Genomic DNA, 23208 nt, shown 5'->3' with positions numbered 1-23208 from the left:
TTCCACCATATATTTTTTATTGCTTAGATTGGTGGACGAGCTCACAGCCCACCTGGTGTTAAGTGGTTACTGGAGCCCATAGACATCTACAACGTAAATACGCCACCCACCTTGAGATATAAGCTCTGTCTCAGTATAGTTACAACGGCTACCCCATTCCTTTAAACCGAAACGCATTACTGCTTCACGGCAGAAATAGACAGGGAGGTGGTACCTACCCGTGCGGAGTCACAAGAGGTCCTACCACCAGTAATTAAGAAAAAGATAAACACAAATACCTGTAGTTTACCTAATTCCGTACCATTATGTTCCCAATATTATATATAAGTACTCGCTACAGAGTATGTACCCAACCTTGCTCGTCTTTTACACATTTCTTAATCCCGCTTCTTTCTCTTAACCCTTCACAATTTCGCCCACACTACACGAATCCCCACTACACGTATTTCCCCCACCAACAATAATGCCACAAGGCAATTCGATAATTGTATTATTTTAACATATTAAATCTTTAATTATAAAAAATCTTTAAATTCAATATTTAATTATAATTAAATTGTAATCATTTTATAGTGTTGGATTAATCGATAGCTGATTACAAAATATAAGGCTTAAAAAACCAATATCTAATACTATTTTCCCTACGTAATGGCCGGTAGCCTAACAGCCTGGCCACGGGACATTCGCCGATACGAATATTCGCGCGGTGCGAACGGCGAAGCGTCTAGCGACTAAAATAAGAGCATAGAAATGTACCTAACAAGCCACGCGCACGGGCGACCGGCGAAGCGACCGGCGAAATGTACCGAGCGAATCGCGCGATGCGGCGGGCGAGCAAAACAAATGCATGAATACGGACGGCGCGAGCCACGGAGTCGAGCGGTAGTCGCGGCGAATAGTACAGTGATTAAATGAGTTTAGTTGTTTTCGCCGCGAAAAATTAAAACCGAAATTTTTATATTTTTTATTTATTTTTTATTTTATATTTTTAAAGTCGTCGTGGCCTAACGGACGTCCGGTGCAATCGTGTTGAGCGATGCACCGGTGTTCGAATATCAGGCGGGTACCAATTTTTGTAATGAAATACGTACTCAACAAATGTTCACGATTGATTTCCACGGTGAAGGAATAACATCGTGTAATAAAAATGAAATCCTCAAAATTATAATTTGCGTAATTACTGGTGGTAGGACCTCTTGTGAGTCCACACGGGTGGGTACTACCACCCTGCCTATTTCTGCCGTGAAGTAGTAATGCGTTTCGGTTTGAAGGGTGAGGCAGCCATTATAACTATACTTGAGACCTTAGAACTTATATCTCAAGGTGGGTGGCGCATTTACGTTGTGGATGTCTATGGGCCAGTAACCACTTAACACAAGGTGGGCTGTGAGCTCGTCCACCCATCTAAGCAATAAAAAAAAAAATTGCTGAAATACTAGCTAGACCAGCTATTTGGAAGTCTAGCCACCCAAAGTATTTCTCGTACTTCTTATGGAATTCTCCATCTATAGGTACACTCCGATTCTTATTCAAATCATGTACTTCACAATCTTTTCCAAATAATAGGTCCTGAACCAAAAAACTATTAATTTGTAAGCAATATCGAGATAATTTCGATATAGACATTTCGCTGTCGGACTTCCTTACTAGTCGCGGCGGCGAACGTGAGTACCCGTGGCCTGCAAACGGTGCTGCGCGAATGGTCGCCTCGTCCACCGCTTCGCTGTTCGCACCGCCGATCCCCGTGGCCAGGCCGTAAGCCTAACAGCCTGGCCACGGGACATTCGCCGATACGAATATTCGCGCGGTGCGAACGGCGAAGCGTCTAGCGACTAAAATAAGAGCATAGAAATGTACCTAACAAGCCACGCGCACCGGCGACCGGCGAAGCGACCGGCGGAATGTACCGAGCGAATCGCGCGGGCGACTTACGATGCTGCGGGCGAGCAAAACAAATGCATGATTATGGACGGCGCAAGCCACGGAGTCGAGCGGTAGTCGCGGCGAATAGTGCAGTGATTAAATGAGTTTAGTTGTTTTCGCCGCGAAAAATGAACGCCGAAATTTTTATATTTTTTATTTTATATTTTTAAAGCCGTCGTGGCCTAACGGATAAGACGTCCGGTGCAATCGTATTGAGCGATGCACCGGTAGTCGAATATCAGGCGGGTACCAATTTTTGTAATGAAATACGTACTCAACAAATTTTAATGTTCACGATTGATTTCCACGGTGAAGAAATAACATCGTGTAATAAAAATGAAACCCTCAAAATTATAATTTGCGTAATTACTGCTGGTAGGACCTCTTGTGAGTCCGCGCGGGTGGGTACCACCATCCTGCCTATGTCTGCCGTGAAGTAGTAATGCGTTTCGGTTTGAAGTGTGGGGCAGCCGTTGTAACTATACTTGAGACCTTAGAACTTATATCTCAAGGTGGGTGGCGCATTTACGTTGTGGATGTCTATGGGCTTCAGTAACCACTTAACACAAGGTGGGCTGTGAGCTCATCCACCCATCTAAGCAATAAAAAAAAATGTAGCTGAAATATTAGCTAGACCAGCTATTTGGAAGTCTAGCCACCCAAAGTATTTCTCGTACTTCTTGTGGAATTCTCCATCTATAGGTATACTCCGATTCTTATTCAAATCATGTACTTCACAATATTTTCCAAATAATAGGTCCTGAACCAAATACTATTAATTTGTAAGCAATATCGAGATAATTTCGATATAGACATTTCGCTGTCGGACTTCCTTACTAGTCGCGGCGGCGAATGTGAGTACCCGTGGCCTGCAAACGGTGCTGCGCGAATGGTCGCCTCGTCCACCGCTTCGCTGTTCGCACCGCCGATCCCCGTGGCCAGGCCGTAAGCCTTATCCACAGCCATAACGTGAATTCCACTACCTAGCTTGACATATGAGGTGGCAGTATCAATTTAATTCTACAAAACCTTTTCACCAAGAAAGTGAGACTCTTTCGCGCCAAAAATGACACCTAGTTTTTTTTTTAACTGATTACACTTAGAATAATTACACAAGTGATTACATTAAATGGCAAAAAATATATTCGCTAAGAACTAAATTAGTTAAGAACTGCGTTGTAGCTTGAAACTCCAGACAGTGGTGTGAATATTCGAAAAAATAGCTAAAACAAATCTGTCACGAATTCAAACTCCGGAAGAAGGTGAACGACCCCGTTATGTTTCCAATAGTTGGCGAGGTCTAAAATGTAACGGCAGAGGCAAGATCTGCCACAAGTCATATTCCTCCAAGCGGTTGTAATACCTCGATAGACGCGCGACGACACGAGATAAGCATACAATACTTTCTTGGAAATTCTTCGGTTACGTATTTGTCCGTTTAGTTCTAGTCTGTACGTAAAAACATATTATAATACAAAAAAATCGAGAATATTAACTTATCGCCGTAAATGGCAGGTAAACATATAAGGCCCTTCTGAAGATCAGTGATCATCATCGCTCATAAACATTAGTATCTAATGCTAAGGGTATATCCGCTGCTTCTAAGGAGTCTTTTAAAAATCTCGTTAGAAAAGAAAAATACATAATGGTTAATACGCTCATTTCCGAGTTCTATAGTACGTAGCAAAAAATGAGTTTTGGACCACGCAGTGGATGAGCCCGGTTACTGGTGGCAGGACCTCATGTGAGTTCGCGCGGGTAGGTACCACCTCCCTGCCTATTTGTGCCGTGAAGCAGTAATGCGTTTCGGTTTGAAGGGTGGGGCAGCCGTTGTAACTATACTTGAGACCTTAGAATTTATATCTCAAGGTGGGTGGCGCATTTACGTTGTCGATGTCTATGGGCTCCAGTAACCACTTAACACCAGGTGGGCTGTGAGCTCGTCCACCCATCTAAGCAATAAAAAAAAGATCAAATATAGAAACGCGGAGGTCCTTAGAATTAGCAATGAATTGTGCTATGGTGGCGAGGTTTCTTTATCACAGATTGATGAAAGAACTCACCGTCCACGTCCTGCTATTAAATGGCTACTGGACCCCATAAATATGCATTATCGTGACCCTTGTCACCATTAAACTATTATATATTATAATTAAACTATTATATACCCACCTTAAAACTGGAGGCATAGATCTCAATTGTGTAACGATAGTTGTTAGATCGCACGCCGAACTCTTCGTCGTAATCAAGGAGTTCGACGAGAACAGTGACCAGTGCTTGATAGTGGTAAAAGCACCGAGAGTGAATCTGGAGGATCCGACAAGACATGTTACGGCCGACGCCGCGACGGTGGCTTTGCGTTGCCCTGTCGCGGTCCGATAGGTAATTAATTAGCAGCAGCCACGATAAGAGGGTTTTCGTGTTGCACCGCTTTGTCGAAGTGGCGTTTTGACACTTCCATAAGATACTTACGTATCGTTTATGAAAAATTATTATATAGAGTGAAATGAAATGAAATGAATGAAGATGATTAATTTGAGACACTAATCAACTGGAATGAAATTAAATGAAATGAGATGAGATGATATGGGATGAAATATAATCTCAGTAAAATGATGGTGTTTTACGGAGACTTTTTCAGTGGACTTTTTGGAGGATCCCGAGAAGTTACGTCTAGCGGCTTTGTTTCATTTTCCCACATTTGTGCACTTTCACAGATATTAAACAGTTAATAAACCACCATTATTACACATTTAAACCCGAAGAAGCTCTAAATAGACAAAATAAAACAAATCACACAACTTCACTCCTTGTGTTCCCGCCAAAAAGTCCTCACAATCGATGCATTTTTTTTCTTTTAATTTTATGACCTGGTGACAGAGACCTTTAGGTCATATTTTACAATCGATGCATTTTTTTAAGGGATTTTATGACCTGGTAAATGAGACCTTTAAGTCATTTCTTATTTTAATTTATATCATATTTTTATGAAAAATGATATTATGGAGTGAAATGAAATGAAGACGACTAATTTGAGACATTAATCAACTGGGATGAAATTAAATGAAATGAAATGGGATGAAATATAATCTCAGTAAAATGGTGTTCATTTACTAAGATTTTTTCAGTGGACTTTTTGGAGGATCCCGAGCAGTTACGTCCAGCGCCTTTGTTTCATTTTTCCACATTTGTGTACTTTCACAGATATTAAACAGTTTATAAACCACCATTATTACACATTTAAACCCGAAGAAACACTAAATAAACAAAATAAAACAAATCACACAACTTCACTCCTCGCGTTCCCGCCAAAAAGTCCTCACAATCGATGCAGAAATCATTTAAATGTAGATTAAACAACACTCGCTAATGTCATTGTCATAGATAGTACAAGTCATTGTAATCATTCCCAAAAAGTACTCTGTAGTGGTGTAAAAAGTAAATACAGACTTTTTATAGCATGTTCTTTATAAATTATTTATATAAACCACATTTTTATAAATACTAAAGCTATTATAAGAACTAAAACAATGCAACGACTACGTAAAGTACTTCCATCTTTGGGTAAATAATAGCTTACGGGTTATAAATTAGTGAACATTGAACTATCTATTACTCAATATACATACCATTTGTTTTTTTTTATTTTTACAATTTATAAATAAATACAGTTAATAGATACAATTTGAGCGGTATATATTTTTGTAAATAGCTCAAAAAAAAATCCACCTATTTGTCTAGTTATAAGTTTGCTCGCTCACGAAGCCCGCTATAGAAAGCAGAGTATTATATACACTTGACATTGGCGAAATCTAAAAGGAAACGCCATAAACCTAAGAGATAGATATTTAAACTTAAACAGTATATCGTTTATCTTTTCTCCATGCGATTCTGTTTTCAAACAATCCAATTAGATGTGTCCTAAATGTGTCCCAACTTTCAAATGACATCATCAAACAAATAACTTCTAAGTAGGATCTGAACCAGTCTCCCGTCTACTGTAGACAGTCACTGATGACTAGATGAACAAACCTGGATTGTAGATCTGTACTGCATCTTGTACCCTCATTGTATTTAGGCGTGAATGAAGCTATTAAAAAACTAATTTATTAGCTTCATTGCCTCTGATGTTTCTAAGATATCCAATTATAGCCTATTTAGTAATTTAAATAATGTAAAATTCTTTTAATAATTTGTAAGTATTTCATTTTATTTCAGCTGTAAAGCATCATAAACTACTTAAGTCTCATATAAGAAATCAACTTAGATGCCTTTCTACAATTGACCACCCCCCTGGAGCGGTAGAGAGATCTACATTCTCTATACCACAAGGCACCTTCGGCCAAGCAACCTGTCACACCCATCCGCACTTGATCCAACAGGGGCATCTTACTTGCGGGATCACACAAAAAGAATATGCGGAGAGGAGAGAAACTTTAATTAGCATACTTGTGAGTGAAGCTCCAAATGTGCACAAAACACATATTGTAAGTTTTAAATTTTGTTTTAAAAACATAACTGGAATACGTAACAAACAACAATAACGAATAGTATATTTTTTTTAAATAAACTGTCATATAAAAGTGACTTAAGTTTATATAACTAGACTTATCTAAAACTTATTTTTACTATTAAAATTCAAATGGAATGCGTCAAAAGAAGTCCATGGCCAATTAGCAAAAGCTGGATGTAACCGTGCGTGATTTATTGTATGTCACTGCCCAGCAAGCGAACTCCCATTTATAACTTTTAGATGATGCATAGTGTCCATTGGCTAGAAAGTTAATTGAATAGAATCAGTGATAGAACAGAACGAATGAAGAATATGGACTCAGTCTAAAAACAGTGTTATTCAGAAAATATATGCTTGCTAATCTTTATGCACTTTATAGTAGCACTTTATTCTTAACATCTATCTGCGTACATTTATCTATGTATTTTCTTTTAAAAATCTAAGGAACCTAAAATAATAAACTCTTTTCAGGTAGTAATCCCAGCTGCCCGCAAACAATTCATGTCTGATAAAATACCTTATGTGTTTAGACAGAATTCGGACTTTTTCTATCTTACAGGATGTTTAGAACCTTCAGCTATACTAGTCATGATTAAGCCAGCACACAGTGACACTTTTAAGGTATTCGACTGAATTTCTTTCTTTACTCATTCACCACTTACTTGTTATTTAATCATAAATGTAATAAAGTGAACAAATTGAATATGTTTAGATTTACTTCTAATAACTTCATGACTCACCTTGTGTTTACAACAGAAATTTATTAACAGATAACAAAAATCACAATGTGAACTCACAACTCCTTGTAAGATCCAAAATAGAAGTGTAATTATATTTTATAATGACTATCCCACTTGTCAAATCATGACAGAAACAAGCAAATAATATTACCTCCTTTGGGAATGTTTAACCCATGATGTTCCAGAGAGAAAATGTAGTGTACTTGTGACTCGGGTGTAAGTTTACAAAGGCCTACTTAGCTAAGTTCCTCCCTCTGGTACATCAGATCCTCTTATCATTAAGAATATTATTGGATAAGTATAATTTTCTATTTTATTTCAGAGTGTACTATTTGTTCATGAGAAAGACAGTCATGCAGAACTGTGGGAGGGTCCTCGAACTGGCTGCACGGCTGCCACACAGCTGTTTGCTGTGGACGAAGCTAGACCTGTCGACAGCTTTAGTGTATACATCAATAAGTATGTATGTTTAATTTTTTAACTCTTATTAGAAATTCTGTTAGTGATGTCCAGCATAGGATTTTCATTCTGTTATGAACTCATTATGATAAAGGGATGTCTTTCTACAGGTTAGCGGCATCATCCAAACCTTCTGTCCTGTGGTACCACAACGAAGCACCTACAAATCCTGAAATACACAGCACGATACGCTCCGTGATACGTCCTGAAACACAGGTAATGGCCGACAACTATGTAAATGGAAACACTGGCCGACAAGAGAAAGTGAGTGAAATTCTCCTTTTTTTTGTCCTATCTATCTCCCAGTTATTTAAGGGATTTTATGACCTGGTTACTAAGAAGACCTTTAAGTCATGTCTTATTTTAATTTATTATATATTCTTATTTTTATGAAAAATGATAATATGGAGTAAAATGAAATGAAGATGATCAATTTGAGACATTAATCAACTGGGATGAAATGAGATGAGATGATATGGAACGAAGTATAATCTCAGTAAAATAACGGTCTTTTACTGAGACTTTTTCAGTGAATTTTTTGGAAGATCCCGAGAAGTTACGTTCAGCGGCTTTGTTTCATTTTCCCACATTTGTGCACTTTCACAGATACTGAACAGTCAATAAACCACCGTTATTACATATCTAAACCTGAAGAAACACCAAATAGACAAAATAAAACAATCACACAACTTCACTCCTCGCGTTCCCGCCAAAATGTCCTATATCACAGTTTTTTTTTTTTTTTAGTTTATGGCCTGGTATCTAAACCTTTAGGTCATATCTCCCAGTATTGATCGATAAACACAGAGTATCCCGATATGTTCAGGTGACGTTGGCAGATCCACAAAGAACGCTTCACTTCATGAGGGTGATCAAGTCTCCAGCCGAAGTGGAGCTGATGAAGGAGGTGTGCTACATTGGGTCACAGAGCGTTAACACAGCAATGGCCTGCACCAAACCCGGTCAGCACATTTATTTCTTGCATACACTTACATTTAGAGTTTGCATCGTAAATATTTAATTGAAGGTTTTATTAGTGTTTATTGTTCAAGAATTGACTTCAGTTAAAGTTTTTTTTTCTTTATGGGCAGACAAAAAATCTTAATGTTTAAAAAAAAAAGAGCTTTATAACATAATATTTATGTATCAAATTGCATGGTATTGTATTGTGAGCGGAGTCCATATACGTCTACAACGTAAATACCGCCACCCATCTTGAGACATGAGTTCTAAGGTCTCACTTGTAACAGTACGACTGTCCCGCCCTTCAGACCGAAACGCATTACTGCTTCACGGCAGAAATAGGGAGGGCCATGGTACCTACCCGTGCGAACTCACAAAAGGTATAAAGGTATAAAGGAATCTCGCAGGCGGGTACCAATTTTTCTAATGAAATACGTACTGAACAAATGTTCACGATTGACTTCCACGGTGAAGCAATAACATTGTGTAGTAAAAATCAAACCCGCAAAATTATAATTTTCGTAATTGCTGGTGGTAGGACCTCTTGTGAGTCCGCACGGGTAGGTACCACCACCCTGTCTATTTCAGCTGTGAAGTAGTAAGCAATGCGTTTCAGTTTGAAGGGTGGGGCAGCCTTTGTAACTATACTTGAGACCTTTAGTACTTATATCTCGAGGTGGGTGGCGCATTTACGTTGTAGATGTCTATGGGCTCCAGTAACCACTTAACACCAGGTGGGCTGTGAGTTCGTCCAACCATCTAAGCAATAAAAAAAGTATATTTTATTTATTTATTTTTCGTTAGGTATATCGGAGCACGCGGTGTGCTCGGTGCTAGAGCACAGCGGGCGCGTGAGTGGCGCGGAGCACAGTTCGTTCCCGGCCGTGGTCGCGGGGGCCGCCCGCGCCGCCCACATACACTACGTCGCCAACAACCAGCTGCTCAACCACGGGGACCTGCTGCTCGTCGACTCTGGTAACAACAATTAATTAAACATCAATACTTGTCTAGATGCCAGGCCGTAAACTCAAAAAAAAACTTCCATACTTGTTGTTCGAAACCAATCTGTGGGTATTTGAATTTTTACCTCGGCAACATGGGTCGCGATTTGACGGTGCCTTCGCGATTTGACATCTGTCACTTTGGCTTGCTTCTCGAACGGGACGGTACCCTCATGTGTGACGGTCTACGCTACGGCTTGCATTATCACTAATCCTTATCCATTCCTGTCCTAAACCCTACTCCCTAAGTGATACGGCGTGAATCGACGAGGTCATCGGTTCCGGTAAGTGATTAGACGGTATTTTGTTAAAATACTACATACGGCGCCGCGGATCGCGGCACATGTTCGACGGGCACCTCGTGCTGGTTTCCGGAGCCCTAGGCTGCCACGAGGGCGCTGGGTTCGGATGGAACACTTGTAATATTAGAGGGAACAGTGGTCCCCTAGTAGTCGAAATTCGACTATAATTAATTGAAATTCTATTGTCAAAGAGTATTATACTTCTTTAATCACAGATTTCGCCACGACTACTTCACTATAGACAAATATTAATAAAGACAAACAATATTTAATCTATTCTCAATTTGACCACAGACTATACGCAATAAGAAATGTTTGACAATAAACAAATAGTAAGCATGCCTGTGAGAAATGGGTACAAAGGTTTTGCTTCACGTATTATATAATATATTGTTAACTGTAGCAATGATTTGGAAGGAAACCACATCCGAAGCCAAAAAAATTAATCAAAATGCACTTTAAAACAAATGTAAAAAAGAATTTGAGTGCTGATAAGAAGAATCAGAAATAAACTCAGGGTTGGCTCTTTTCCATCTCTTTTCTTAATTTTTTCATCCACACAAAGTGTTCATTGAACCATTCAATAGTGTTTGAATTTAACCTACAAAAATTTTTAAAAAAGCAGAGGTATAAATTATATTTTGAAATTATTTCCCGTTGCACGTAATGCACTACAATAAAAAGTCAACTGACGCGCGGAGTCTACCGTCTCAAAATAGAGTTTTGATTGTCTGTCAGCAATTTTTGTGTTACATTGCGTGTTCCATATATCAGTGTTTTTAGACTCTGTAATTAATTTATCTTTTTTTTTATCGCCCTTGTAGCCAGACGAGCATACGACCCACCTGATGGTGAGTGGTTACCGTCGCCCATGGACTTCAGCAATGCCAGAAGCAGAGCCAAGCCGCTGCCTAGAAATTTCGATTAGATCTCGATTTCCCTCGCATCTTATCGGAAGATTCTTAAATCGCAGGCTGTCAGCGTTGGTTGTACAACTCTGACATCTCCCGCACGTGGCCGGTCTCCGGACTCTTCACGCGCCACCAGAGGATCCTGTACGAGCTGGTGCTCGCCGTGCAGGTAGCTTTACAACTTTTTTATTTTTGTCAGAAGCTCACACCGCTATTATGCCTATTTCTGCCGCGAAGTAGTCACAGATTCTTATTCTAAGGATGAGAAAATTTCGTGATGCGATCCTGATGCTTGACTGCATTCAGATGATCTATAGTTGGATCTGTAAACTTTGGTTCCCGGTCGTACCAATGTCGCGTAACATATCAACCTAGAATGTGCGTTGAGCTTTTTTTTAATTTTTCAATTGTTTTATTGCTTGATCATTATTATGAAAATTAATATTAGATTAAATATGTTTGACCTTTGTTTGTGCTCAACTGACGTCATCGTTGGCTTTATGCATCAAACACTCTAGCCCATATTTTTATACACTCTGTGTACGTCTTAAATGTATGGAGGGTAGAGGTAAGGAGCACCACCTTGTATAGGGGACAAGTTGAAAAATTGTCCATCTGTAAACAGCAAATTATAGTTCGAAAACTCACCGAATTAGCGCTAGTGTAGCAAGGGGAAATAGTATGAATATAGAAGTTTTAAACTGAGTGAAGTGTGCTGGATTGCAGTGAAGGCTATGTTCCGATTTACACGGCGAGCACTGTTCAGTGCTCTCACTGCTATTCGTTACCTACGTTAAGGACTGACAGTATACAGTCGAAGTAACTTAAGGAATGATTGATGATACATGATGATGAATGATACATGATTTCATAAATCTTCACTTCAGCACTTTTACCGTGCATAACCTCATTTCAATAATACGGTTATTAAGGTATTATAGATTAAATTTCTTGAAAAACAATATTTTCTTTTACTAAACATATACTTACTTTTAGCGATTAATTAAACTGACAATAACTTGAATATTCTATTTTCAAATATAAGTAAATTTAAACAAGATTTTTTGCTGAAGTGAAAACACCGCCATGACAACGTCGATGACAGTATACTGTACTGCAAAGGAACGGCTTGGCAGTATACTAATTTGACGTCACACTTTAGAGTGCTCGCAGTGCAAATCGGAATATACCAGGAGTGTAACAGCTTATGGCGCTGTTTTTTAAATCTTTCCACTTGCTACTATAGCGCCATCTTAATTTGCTGTCCTTCAGTGGACACTTTTTAATATACTGAGATGGTTCTCCTTACCTCTACCCTCCATACTTAAATGTTAGTTTTAGTTTTGGCTTAAATGTCTAGTGACCAGGCCATAAAATTCAAAAAAAAAAATAATTAATTTTGGTTATAACCTCAATCTCAAACTCGTTTTGTAATAGAATGTTAAACTTAACACTTATGGAATAAGGCATTTATTGTGCACGAGGCTTAATAATGAAAAAATGCTTTTTTACAGAAACGTTTAATAGAGATCCTGGGGGAGCACCGGCCCGCGCTGGACCAGCTGTTCGACAGCATGTGCCGGCTGCTGGGCACGCAGCTGCAGCAGGAGGGGATACTGCCCAAGAACATCGACGGGCACGAATTGATCTCGGTACTGTGGACTCTACTGTCTATATATATAAGAACTAGTTGTGATTATGATAAACTTCGTGTAATTCGTTTTGGGAGAAAAATTACAAAATCATTCCAGTTTCGACCTTTTCGTGCTCTGTCCGGGGAGTTACTGCGGATGAAATAGGTTTTTCTATTTTTTTATTTCTTAGATGGGTAGACGAGCTCACCGCCCACTTGGTGTTAAGTGGTTCGTGGAGCTCATAGACATCTACAACGTAAATGCGTCACCCACCTTGAGATATAAGTTCTAAAGTCTCAGTATAATTACAACGGCTGCCCCACACTTCAAGCCGAAACGCATTACTGCTTCACGGCAGAAATAGGTAGGGCGGTGTTACCTACCTGTGCGCATTCACAAGAGGTCCTACCACCAGGATAGTCCTTTAGCCTTTTACCCCTCGATATCATGCACGGGCGCGAGACCTTAAAGCGTTTGATGTAGAGTATTGTCGCGCGTGTCCAGATGGCTTACAGCCTGTGCCCGCACCACGTGTCCCACCACCTGGGACTGGACGTGCACGACGCGCCGCTGGTCCGCCGCGCCACGCCCGTGCTCACCAACATGATCGTCACTGTCGAGCCCGGTACGGTACTCTTTCTCTCTCTTCTTCTCTTCTTTTCTCCTCACTCCTCTCTTCTCTGTACCTACTGCTTATTGACACACCCTTTTTTTGTTCCTATAGTACTCGCCAATCTTTATGACCGCCCTGAATGTAGCCGTCGGTACAAACTTGCGCATGGTACAGTCGGGCGGATATTTCATAACCAAGATTTTTTTTGTAATTAATAACGACACCAATGGAGAAGGAGATCCTTACGCGGAAGTGGCATTGGATTGCTCACATATTGAGGAAGTCCTATACCCACCTATCAAAGAGAGCACTGACCTGGAAAGTGTCTGGCAAAAGGAAGAGAGGCAAATTTGAATTAACTGTCACGCTATCGAGAACGTTAATAAACTCGCACTAAGCACACTAGTCTAAAAACGCGGGTATTCATTTTATTAAAGACATGTGTGGATGAAGGGAATATGATAAAAATTTGTTAATTTTGGGAAAACGGGCAACAAACTTTTGTTACTTGCACTCTTCTTTTTCTCCACCTTATTCCACTAGGTGGGGTCGGCACAACTAATTTTTCTCTTGCATTCTCTTCTATCAGCCGTCGTCTCAACACTCTCTCATATCGTCATTCACACACTCCATCCATGTCTTCTTCGGTCGACCTCTTCCCCCTCGACCTTGCACTACCGTTTCCATACATCTCCTAGTCACACGCATCTTCTCTCATCGCATCACATGTCCATAGCACGCTAACCGTCTTTAATTTGTTGATTACCGGAGCTACTATCACACATGTCACTCATGTCCTCAATTAAACCAGACGTAGCGTTTGGGAGTGATTGCTTAAGGCCGGCGTCACTGTGCACAGGTATCTATATCCGGACGGACGACACCCGGGTGCCGGAGGAGTTCCGCGGCCTGGGTATCCGTATAGAAGACGACGTCCTCATCACGGACGGGGACCCGCTGGTGCTCACCGACTCCTGCGCCAAGGAGGTGCAGGATATAGAAGCCATAGTCGGGAAACAGGCTTACTGATGATCATACAAATTAACTTAACGTAACGTTTTTTACTGGTGGTAGGACCTCTAGTGAGTCCGCGCGGGTAGGTACCGCCACCCTGCCTATTTCTGCCGTGAAGCTGTAATGCGTTTCGGTTTGAAGGGTTGTGCAGCCGTTGTAACTATACTTGAGACCTTAGAACTTATATCTCAAGGTGGGTGGTGCATTTACGTTGTAGATGTCTATGGGTTCCGGTAACCCCTTAACACCAGGTGGGCTGTCAGCTCGTCCACCCACCTCAGCAATAAATAAATAAAAAATAAATAAATTGGCTAGCTAACACGCGTTTTGGACAAAATGCGACAAAAGTATACAATTTAGACTGCAAGAAAATGATAATAGAACATTATATTGCGTGTGAATTCGATATGTGTTTTACTAGTATTATGACTTCGGACATATTTTACTAATAGTTCCTTTAATTTAGTTCCATTTTATTGTAATGTATGTCCATGTTATAGCTCATTTATCAGAATGGGACGTCAGCTATAACACGCTGTGAGCGACGACAGATGGCGCGCAAATAGTTTTTCCAGGACATTGATATTTTTCACACAATTATCCACACATCAAAGCGTGGCAGGGTGCCACTACTAATGATCATAAAAATAGAAAAAATAAGGAAAGTATTAGACCACGATTGCCAAACTAGACACACGATCTACGTATTGGTATTTTTTAATAATAATTAATTGATAACCTTATTTATGTTTTTTACTTATTCAAATTACGTAAATTTAATTTGTCGAATTACAAGAGTAATTCAATTACCAGTTAATCAATTTATAAGTGAAGGTTTTCCAAAAAGTTAGTGATAAATATTTATTTATTCATATAAAATTATTCAGAAACAATATAAAGATTTACGATATTTATTATTTATTCAAAATGCACTCCATCGCCCAAAGATTAGTTTTTTCATGAGGAAATGTTGATGTTTTGACACATCTCAGATCAAAATTCCGATTCATTTTTTTTTATTAAACCATTTGTTTGTACAGAAGAAACCTTGTTTCATTTGTTAATTGTATATAACAATATAAAAAACCCTATTGGTATAATTCCGATGGAAAATGTGATCATCATCGATACATTAAAATATCATTTGCGAGGCTACAGTTTTTTTATTTTTTTTCAATTATTATTTTTTCCTACCTAATCTTTACTAGCCTAAGAGGCTATTCCAGCTACGCCCGGACGGGTAGGTGAACTCACGGGCTCTCCTGAGAGAATTTGCTAACACTAGCCCTAGAAATAAGTAGTGCTTCACTGAATCTATCGTCCATTTCAAGCCCTTCATTATTGTGGATGCGAAAGCAACACAGAGGAACTTTTAATCCGCTTTTAACTCCGAAATTACTAAATCGGATGTGGAATCGATTAACTTTTTTTTTCCTACCTAAGCTGATAAGCCCATAGCCTTGAGAGGCTATGTCATCGTAACTTTAACTAGTAGGTGAGCTCACGGGCTCAAACCTGACGACGCGACGTTGCTAAGACTGGCCCTAGCAATAGCCGTGCTTCACAGAATCTACCACCGGATCGGAAACGAGACTCACTGAGAAGATATCGATTAATAAATAAAACACATTCAAAATTAAATAAAAAAATAATTTTAATAACTTAAGACTAAAAATATGATTATTTTAATATATCGGCCGGTTTCTCTCCATCGTCTGAGAGAAGTATTCAACGACAATGTAACATGAACAGTGAGTTATATTGACTCCACTAGACCCAGATAACAAATAGATATATGTAAATGGCCGATAAATAAAATTACCACAACATTTGTTAGTTGTATTTGTTAATTCAGGGAATGTACAGTAAAGGAACTTTTACATTTGTGTTGATATTAGATTTACAAAATACAATTTACTTGATAATTTTTTACCTCCAGAAAATTGGGATACATTTATGAAGAGTACATGTACCCTACATGCAAATATTCGAGAATTTCTTCTAATAATAAGTTATATTTAGTGAAGATAACTATATTTCATTACAGTAAAATTAAAAACATTGTATAATATATATTGTAATATTTCTGTGGTTTTGGAAGACACAATAAATACAATTATCTTCAAAATAATGCTTGAATCCGAGTCCTATGTAATAAAAATGTTTCAAGTAACAAAATTATACTATTATATTTATATTGTATTATATTTATGTATATAAAAATGTATTACTGTTGGATTTCGGAAAGTATAATATTAGCTGAGGGTTGGGAAACAGATATTAAAATCGATATACTTTATTGAAACAATAATTAAATTTATTGAATATTATACATTAAATGAATGATATTCTTTTCGTTTATAATCAACCAAAAACATTTAGATCGAAATCGAAGGATCTAATTTTATTTGCAATTCAAAAAAATCATATTTACGAGAGCTTGGCTTAACAATTCTGTCTATCTATAACATTCAAGTCTAGATAATATCAAGGCACATTCTGAACAGCCCTTAATAACATAGTGTCTCATATTGCATAAATAAGGTTTTTCACATAACATACTATATATAAAATTTTAAATGCACTCTTTTTATGTGTTCGTCGTGTATGTCCGAACAATTACAATAAAGTATAAAGTTGTACCTTGAGGTCATTGAATATTTAATGGCTTATTATTGAAAGTTTTTAAGTATTTTATAAGGACGACATAGCACCGTCCGCTTTACTTGTAAGTCGATCGTTAGCGCCTGTACAGACGCGTGCGAAAGTGCAAATCGTCATAACATATTGATTAGTCAGTGACCTATGATAGATATAGATAATCTTTACGGATTTATTCTTGACTCAATGGTGTAGGATATAGATCGATGAATGTTTTTATTGTTCAACCGGACAAGAGTAGATGGTAAAATGAGGAAGGTTCGCTGTGACAAACTGCATCTCTGTGGTCCAACGTCGTAACCAGTAAGTACAGTTTAGTCAAAATCTAACAAAAAAATGTAATCCGATAAACTCGCTTTAGTTTTGTGGCCTTGAGAGTACTATACATAGATAAATAAAACATTAAATTTTCTTGACTACTTAGTACATGAGGAATGTAAACATTCAGACCAATTTTTGCATATAATTCTAATTGATACCAAAATATCGCAATAATACGACATTATTGTGAGCAGCACAAGTAGGTACCACCACTCGTTTCTCCCGCTAAAAACCAATGCCTTTCTTCGCACTATACAATTGAGATTTGGACCTCATATCTCCAGGTGTGTATCGACATCCATGTTTTGTTGTATCCGGGCTCTAACACACACTTAAAACTGAACGCCCCGAGAGCTCGTTCACAGATTGGTGCTTTTTTTTTACCATAATAAGCTATTAAAAAAATATCGACTTGATTTTTTTGGCATTTCTGCCGTACAACATTAGAAATAGCAATTATATATTTTTATATATTTTACAAATCGTACATACGAATAAACCTTTATTATCATTCGAATTATTGCCGTTTTAAAATGTATTTTTTTTTATTAAAATTTAAAAATAATATAATATACATTTGATTTTTTAAGATTAAGCTACTACAATGGCCTGTAAATATTGATTTGGCGGCTTTACAGTATTTAAAATCAATGACTTCTATGCTCCCACTCCCCCTGACAACTTATTTAACATCACAAAACTCTATAGATAACTTTTGGAAATCCCCATATTTATTACCCAGAACATTACATGAAACTATTAAATTGAATTTGTGAGTGCTTAATTATTACAGTACTTAGTATTCATAAATGATAATTTTGTATTTAAAATGATATCCAAGCTTCAAAACTCTAAATTCCAACTCCGTTGTACCGGATACGACTTATAGACCTGTGCATACGTTATCTCTAGTTTTTAGTAAAATTTTATTAATTTCAAAGAAATCCTTTAAGTAATGTGCCAACATTACATTTTTTTTATAGTTAGAATTTATGATAATTGGGATTTATGTTTTGTTTTAATAAATCATTATTAGCTTTTTACTTTATAGGAGATGTTTACTAATCTAAAACTAAACAAAAATATTGATAGAATATCGACCGTAAGCTGCCAATACCTCCCAACTCACATTTTTACTGAAATTGTTTTCATTTTGTGCCATATGGTTAACTTTTATTTTTCTTAAAAATAGAAGTGGCTAATTTTATTTGTATTTTTCTAATAATATATTATTTAAAAAAATATATTATTAGCCCCTAGCGGCAAACGTACGCAACGATCCCATTTCATACAAATATGAGTTAACTTTTACGCTATCGGGAACGTTAAAAAACTCGCAGAAAGCACATAGCGTCTTCTCGCATTAAAACTTTATAATCTCAAAACTTACTAATTTTACAGGAGAGTGTCTTAAAGGTTTAACATGTAATATTTTTAATATTAATCACATTTGCAATATTTATTTTTTACCAGTTACATTATCTCTTTTAAAGTAAGATAAATTATGTATTAATTTTGTTAATAGTAGTCAAGACATAGGTAAACAAAAAACTAAAACTACACTACGCTCTTTTGACGATATTTATGAGAAAAATACTGGTGATACCAATTTTTTTACGCATATTAACTCAATTTCGAATATTTTTGGACAATTGTACACTTTTAAGGCTTCGTCAAACAGAACGCGTAATTAGCGTGCGTCAGAACGCAAACTGACGGCGCGCTATGACGCCGAGATGTGTTGTACTCCTATATAGGGTAACATACTGTCAAACAGAGCCCCAGCATTATAAGTACGCAACGCTCTGTCGCGGCGTTAGGACGCTTTGACGTCAGGCGTTGTAATTTTTGACAAATTTTATTTTAGCTTCCGAGTGAATGTGTATTAAAATTCTAGATAATGCCCGAAAAATTTATAGAAATAGAAAATACCCATGCTTATACAATGACACATCTGAATCACTCGACATCTTAATACTTTAAAATTTTCACACTGCTATCGAAAGGCACTATGATTTGGCGGATGCGTTGCGTCAAGGAGTGTTGGACTGCGTTGTGTCAATTTGTGTGACATGAAAAGAGCGCGACATTAAAACGCAGCGCTAAGTACGCGTTCTGTTTGACTAAGCCTTTAATACGAAAAGGCGATAGAGTAGTTAGGAGGTATTAGCAGCTTACGGTCGATATGTCAGCAGTAGTTGCAACGAGATGTCACTATAGTAGAATTACTTTGTCCGTGCAGTTTGGGTCATAAAAAATCGGAGCGGTGCAGCGAGTATTTCGCTCTCTCTTCCACTCACGAGCCTTATGGCCGGGCATAGTGATGCGCATTATTGTTGTCGATAAACGTTATCGATAGTGTATTTAGTTTTGTCATTTTGTGGGTTAGTGATAAAATGAAAGAAGAAATCGCTAATCGAACACTTACACCACATCGCCGCAGCGAGTTAACGAGAACGGCAGAAATTAACACTTTGTAACTTTTCGGGATCTATTCTCATTTCAGTGAAAAGTTTTAACACATTGTTTATAATAACACGTGCTTGTGCTGGTATATTTTTGCCAACAAGCTAAATATTTGAATAAATTCTGTCGTTTTGGTACAAAACAAAGGAGCCATTGTGTCACTAAAGAAACTCAGAGAGCGAATGCAAAAAATCGCATTTCTTTTCGACATATGTACTATAATTTGCAGGTAGGTACAACAGATGACTGATAACATAACAATGTCTCACCGCCCTTCGTATACCGCCCCGCCGCCTTCGATTTGTTTTTATCGATAATGGTGTTGCGCCCGCGCAACATGCTCACCGCCCTAGCCGGGTTATGTTTTATGACCCAAACTGCACGGACAAAATAATTCTACTATAGTCGCGACGAGAAGTGAAGTTCGGCGAGATGTGGGCCGCCGCGTCGCAGTTCACCAGTCGACGTCGTCGGGCAGCCCGCCGGGGTAGTCGCCCGTGAGGCACGCCGTGCAGTGCCCGCCCACGCCGTCCGGGGGCGTGCGCATGTTGTAGTGGATGGCGCTCACCAGACCCTCCACCGACAGGTACTCCAGACTGTCCGCGCCTGCAAACAATAACACGGTCAATGTCCACACTCCTGTTATATGGCTGGTCGGAGTAGGCGTTACTTTTTAATGGTTGTGGACCTTCTTGTGAGTCCGCGCGGGTAGGCACCACCACCCTGTCTATTTCTGCCGTGAAGCGGTAATGCGTTTCGGTTTGAAGGGTGGGGCAGCCGTTGTAACTATACTTGAGACCTTAGAACTTATATCTCAAGGTAGGTGGCGCATTTACGTTGTGGATGTCTATGGGCTCACCTATGTAGTCATTTTTTTATCATAAATATCCGACTGTCGTACCTTCCTCGCTCAATCACACCGCATATCGACTGCAATTTTTTATTTATGGATTAGACAAGTGTCTAATCCAGTAATTACGCAAAATTATAATTTTGCGGGTTTCATTTTTATTACACGATGTTATTCCTTCACCGTGGAACATTTGTTGAGTACGTATTTCCTCCTCAAGCGTTATTCGAAGTCTTAACTTTGTTTGTAAAGAGATAGCTGTACTGGCCATGTAAAGTTTAATTCAAGAGATGGTCACTCACCAACGTGCTCCGCGAGCTTGAAGGAGTCCATTTTGTTGGCGATGAGTTCCTCGCGCGTTGGAATGTTGATGCCCATGTAGCACGGGTACTTCAGCGGCGGCGACGCTATTCTTATGTGAACCTGTACAAGCCGAAACAATTTGTGAACTTTAGTCTAAATTGCTGCTTCGATATTGAAACAGCTGCAAGTCATATTTCACGGACCGTCATTGGTTAACGTACAAAACTGGAACAATTTTTTTTACTTTTTGTTACATTTTGTGTTTTTTTTAGGTAATAATGCGTGTCTAATAAATAACTTTGCACGGAAGGTAAAAATTAGCAACTTTTGCAGTCTATTTTGGATATTATAAAAGCGCCGTGCTTCGCAGAATCTACCACCGGATCGGAAACGCAACCCACTGAGAAGATGCGGCGAGAAACTCAGTGGGCTGTGTCTGTGGGTTAATTTACTCGTCGAGCCCTTCGTCGCAAGCGACGGGTTCGACGAGAACGATGACCGGTGCTTGAAAGGACCGTTAGTGGATCGGGAGGAACCATAATGACAGGTCTTAATATGCCAATATGCGGGCGTGTCTCACCTCAGCGGCCCCCGCGTCTCTGAGCAACTTGATGATGGGTCCGATGGTGTTCCCCCGGACTATGGAGTCGTCTATGAGCACGATCCGTTTCCCCTTGACGTTCTCGGAGAGCGCGCCGAACTTCTTGGCGACGCCGAGCTGCCGCAGCCGGGTCGAGGGCTGGATGAACGTTCTCCCGACGTACCGGTTCTTGCACAGAACCTCCATGAACGGAATTCCGGACTGAAAGATTAAAAAAAAAATGAATGAACTATTCTATATATAAATACGTGAAGCAAAAACTTTGTACCTCTTTTTACGAAAAATGCGCGGATGGAGGAGTATGAAATTTGCCACACTTATAGAGAATACAGAGAAGATTAGAGAGAATATAGAGAGAAAAAAAATATTACACACACATATACATAAAAATATACTCTTTGTTTATTGTCAATTGTCAAACTTTTGTTATTGTTTGAAATCTGTGGTCAAATTGATAATAGATTAATATTGTTTGTCTTTAATATTATTTATAGGGTAGTTTTGGCGAAATCTGTGATTATATTATAGAAGTATAATAGTGTTGTTTTGATTTGATTGATTTGATTTGACAATAGAACCATAATAATGTTTTCAATATAAAATTTCAATTAGGTAACTATAATCGAATTTCGACTAGTGCGGGACCGCTAATCAGTATTAATAACATCATTTATTAGACTCGTTTTTTTTGGAATGTAACATTAATATGCCCAAGACGTAATTTCGATGTTCATTGCTCTCTAAATATAGTATGATTATTTTTAGCACTTTGCATTCGAGAGGTGAGTATCGCTTACCACGTGATTTAATGACAAACGACGAAAATAACGTTAAGTTCTGATATCAAAAACACACACAAGATGTTAATCATAAATAATTTACACAGCTCATCAAATTTCCACACCAAACAAAGTGGTAAACGAATATCATCTCTCGAGTTGAGGCATTGAATAATGTGTTATATGACACAACCATCTTGAGACAAGTAGTCAAAGATTTAAATATATTGTGTTTATTTTTTTATAATCCTTGCCTATAGATCTCAATTGTGTAATGGCAGTCCCACCCTCCAAACTGGAATGCATCAGTGCTTCAAGATAGATATAAGCAGAACATAGAAATTACTCATCTTTAATCCATCCTGAACTAAGTGCTAACTGATGTCCGTGCGCATTCACAGGACATCAAACAGTCCTAATCGCGACTTGCTGAGAACATTTGATGAGGAACACAACGGGCTGACGTCATGGGCTTCAATTTAAGCAACTCACATACAATTGCCCAAAGTTCAGTTCAAGCTACACCTCCATGTTAAAACTATGCTTATACAGCTTAACAAGTGAGCAAACATTTTTTTTATATTGCCCTTGTAGGAGGGCAAGCATACGCCCTACCTGAGTGAGTGGTTACCGTCGCTCATGGACGTCAACAATACCGGGGGCAGAGCCAAGCCTGTGCCTAGTGCCTGGGGTGTACCTGTCGTGCGTAGCCGTGCGCGGCCGCCGTGCCGGACTCGGGCACGGAGGACACGATGTCGGCGTCCGCCGCGCTGTGAGGGCGCGTCTGTAGTGCCGGCGCACAGAGTGCGGGTGTACCTGTCGTGCGTAGCCGTGCGCGGCCGCCGTGCCGGACTCGGGCACGGAGGACACGATGTCGGCGTCCGCCGCGCTGTGAGGGCGCGTCTGTAGTGCCGGCGCACAGAGTGCGGGTGTACCTGTCGTGCGTAGCCGTGCGCGGCCGCCGTGCCGGACTCGGGCACGGAGGACACGATGTCGGCGTCCGCCGCGCTGTGAGGGCGCGTCTGTAGTGCCGGCGCACAGAGTGCGGGTGTACCTGTCGTGCGTAGCCGTGCGCGGCCGCCGTGCCGGACTCGGGCACGGAGGACACGATGTCGGCGTCCGCCGCGCTGTGAGGGCGCGTCTGTAGTGCCGGC

At 39.3% G+C, this 23208-nt stretch overlaps 2 protein-coding genes across 4 annotated transcripts in view; one reads left to right on the top strand and one right to left on the bottom strand.

The window, feature by feature from the left end:
- Positions 1 to 5324: 5324 nt before the first annotated feature.
- On the top strand, positions 5325 to 15119 carry LOC114242654 (xaa-Pro aminopeptidase 3). The gene is made up of 11 exons (XM_028173904.2): positions 5325 to 5487; positions 6142 to 6410; positions 6908 to 7057; positions 7499 to 7635; positions 7746 to 7851; positions 8462 to 8597; positions 9403 to 9573; positions 10875 to 10981; positions 12327 to 12464; positions 12951 to 13071; positions 13919 to 15119. Exons 1-11 carry the CDS (start codon positions 5454 to 5456, stop codon positions 14086 to 14088), a joined length of 1539 nt encoding a protein of 512 aa, XP_028029705.2. The 5' UTR covers positions 5325 to 5453; the 3' UTR covers positions 14089 to 15119.
- Positions 15120 to 19838: 4719 nt separating this feature from the next.
- The window catches only part of LOC114242660 (amidophosphoribosyltransferase), a 29673-nt gene continuing 26303 nt past the window's right edge, over positions 19839 to 23208 (bottom strand). For all 3 annotated transcript variants that reach the window (XM_089733147.1, XM_028173911.2, XM_089733148.1), the window contains 3 exons: positions 21255 to 21476; positions 20674 to 20794; positions 19839 to 20127 (listed from right to left, as the gene is read on the bottom strand). In XM_089733147.1, the coding sequence (XP_089589273.1) occupies positions 19976 to 20127; positions 20674 to 20794; positions 21255 to 21476 (495 nt within the window). In that variant the 3' untranslated portion in view covers positions 19839 to 19975. The remainder of the gene's footprint in view (positions 20128 to 20673; positions 20795 to 21254; positions 21477 to 23208) is intronic.

This window comes from Bombyx mandarina, chromosome 15 (genome assembly GCF_030267445.1).
Source record: "Bombyx mandarina strain Sakado chromosome 15, ASM3026744v2".
Classification (NCBI taxonomy): domain Eukaryota; kingdom Metazoa; phylum Arthropoda; class Insecta; order Lepidoptera; family Bombycidae; genus Bombyx; species Bombyx mandarina.
The sequence above is the reverse complement of the archived record's forward strand: the minus strand, read 5'-3'. Positions and strand labels throughout refer to the sequence as shown.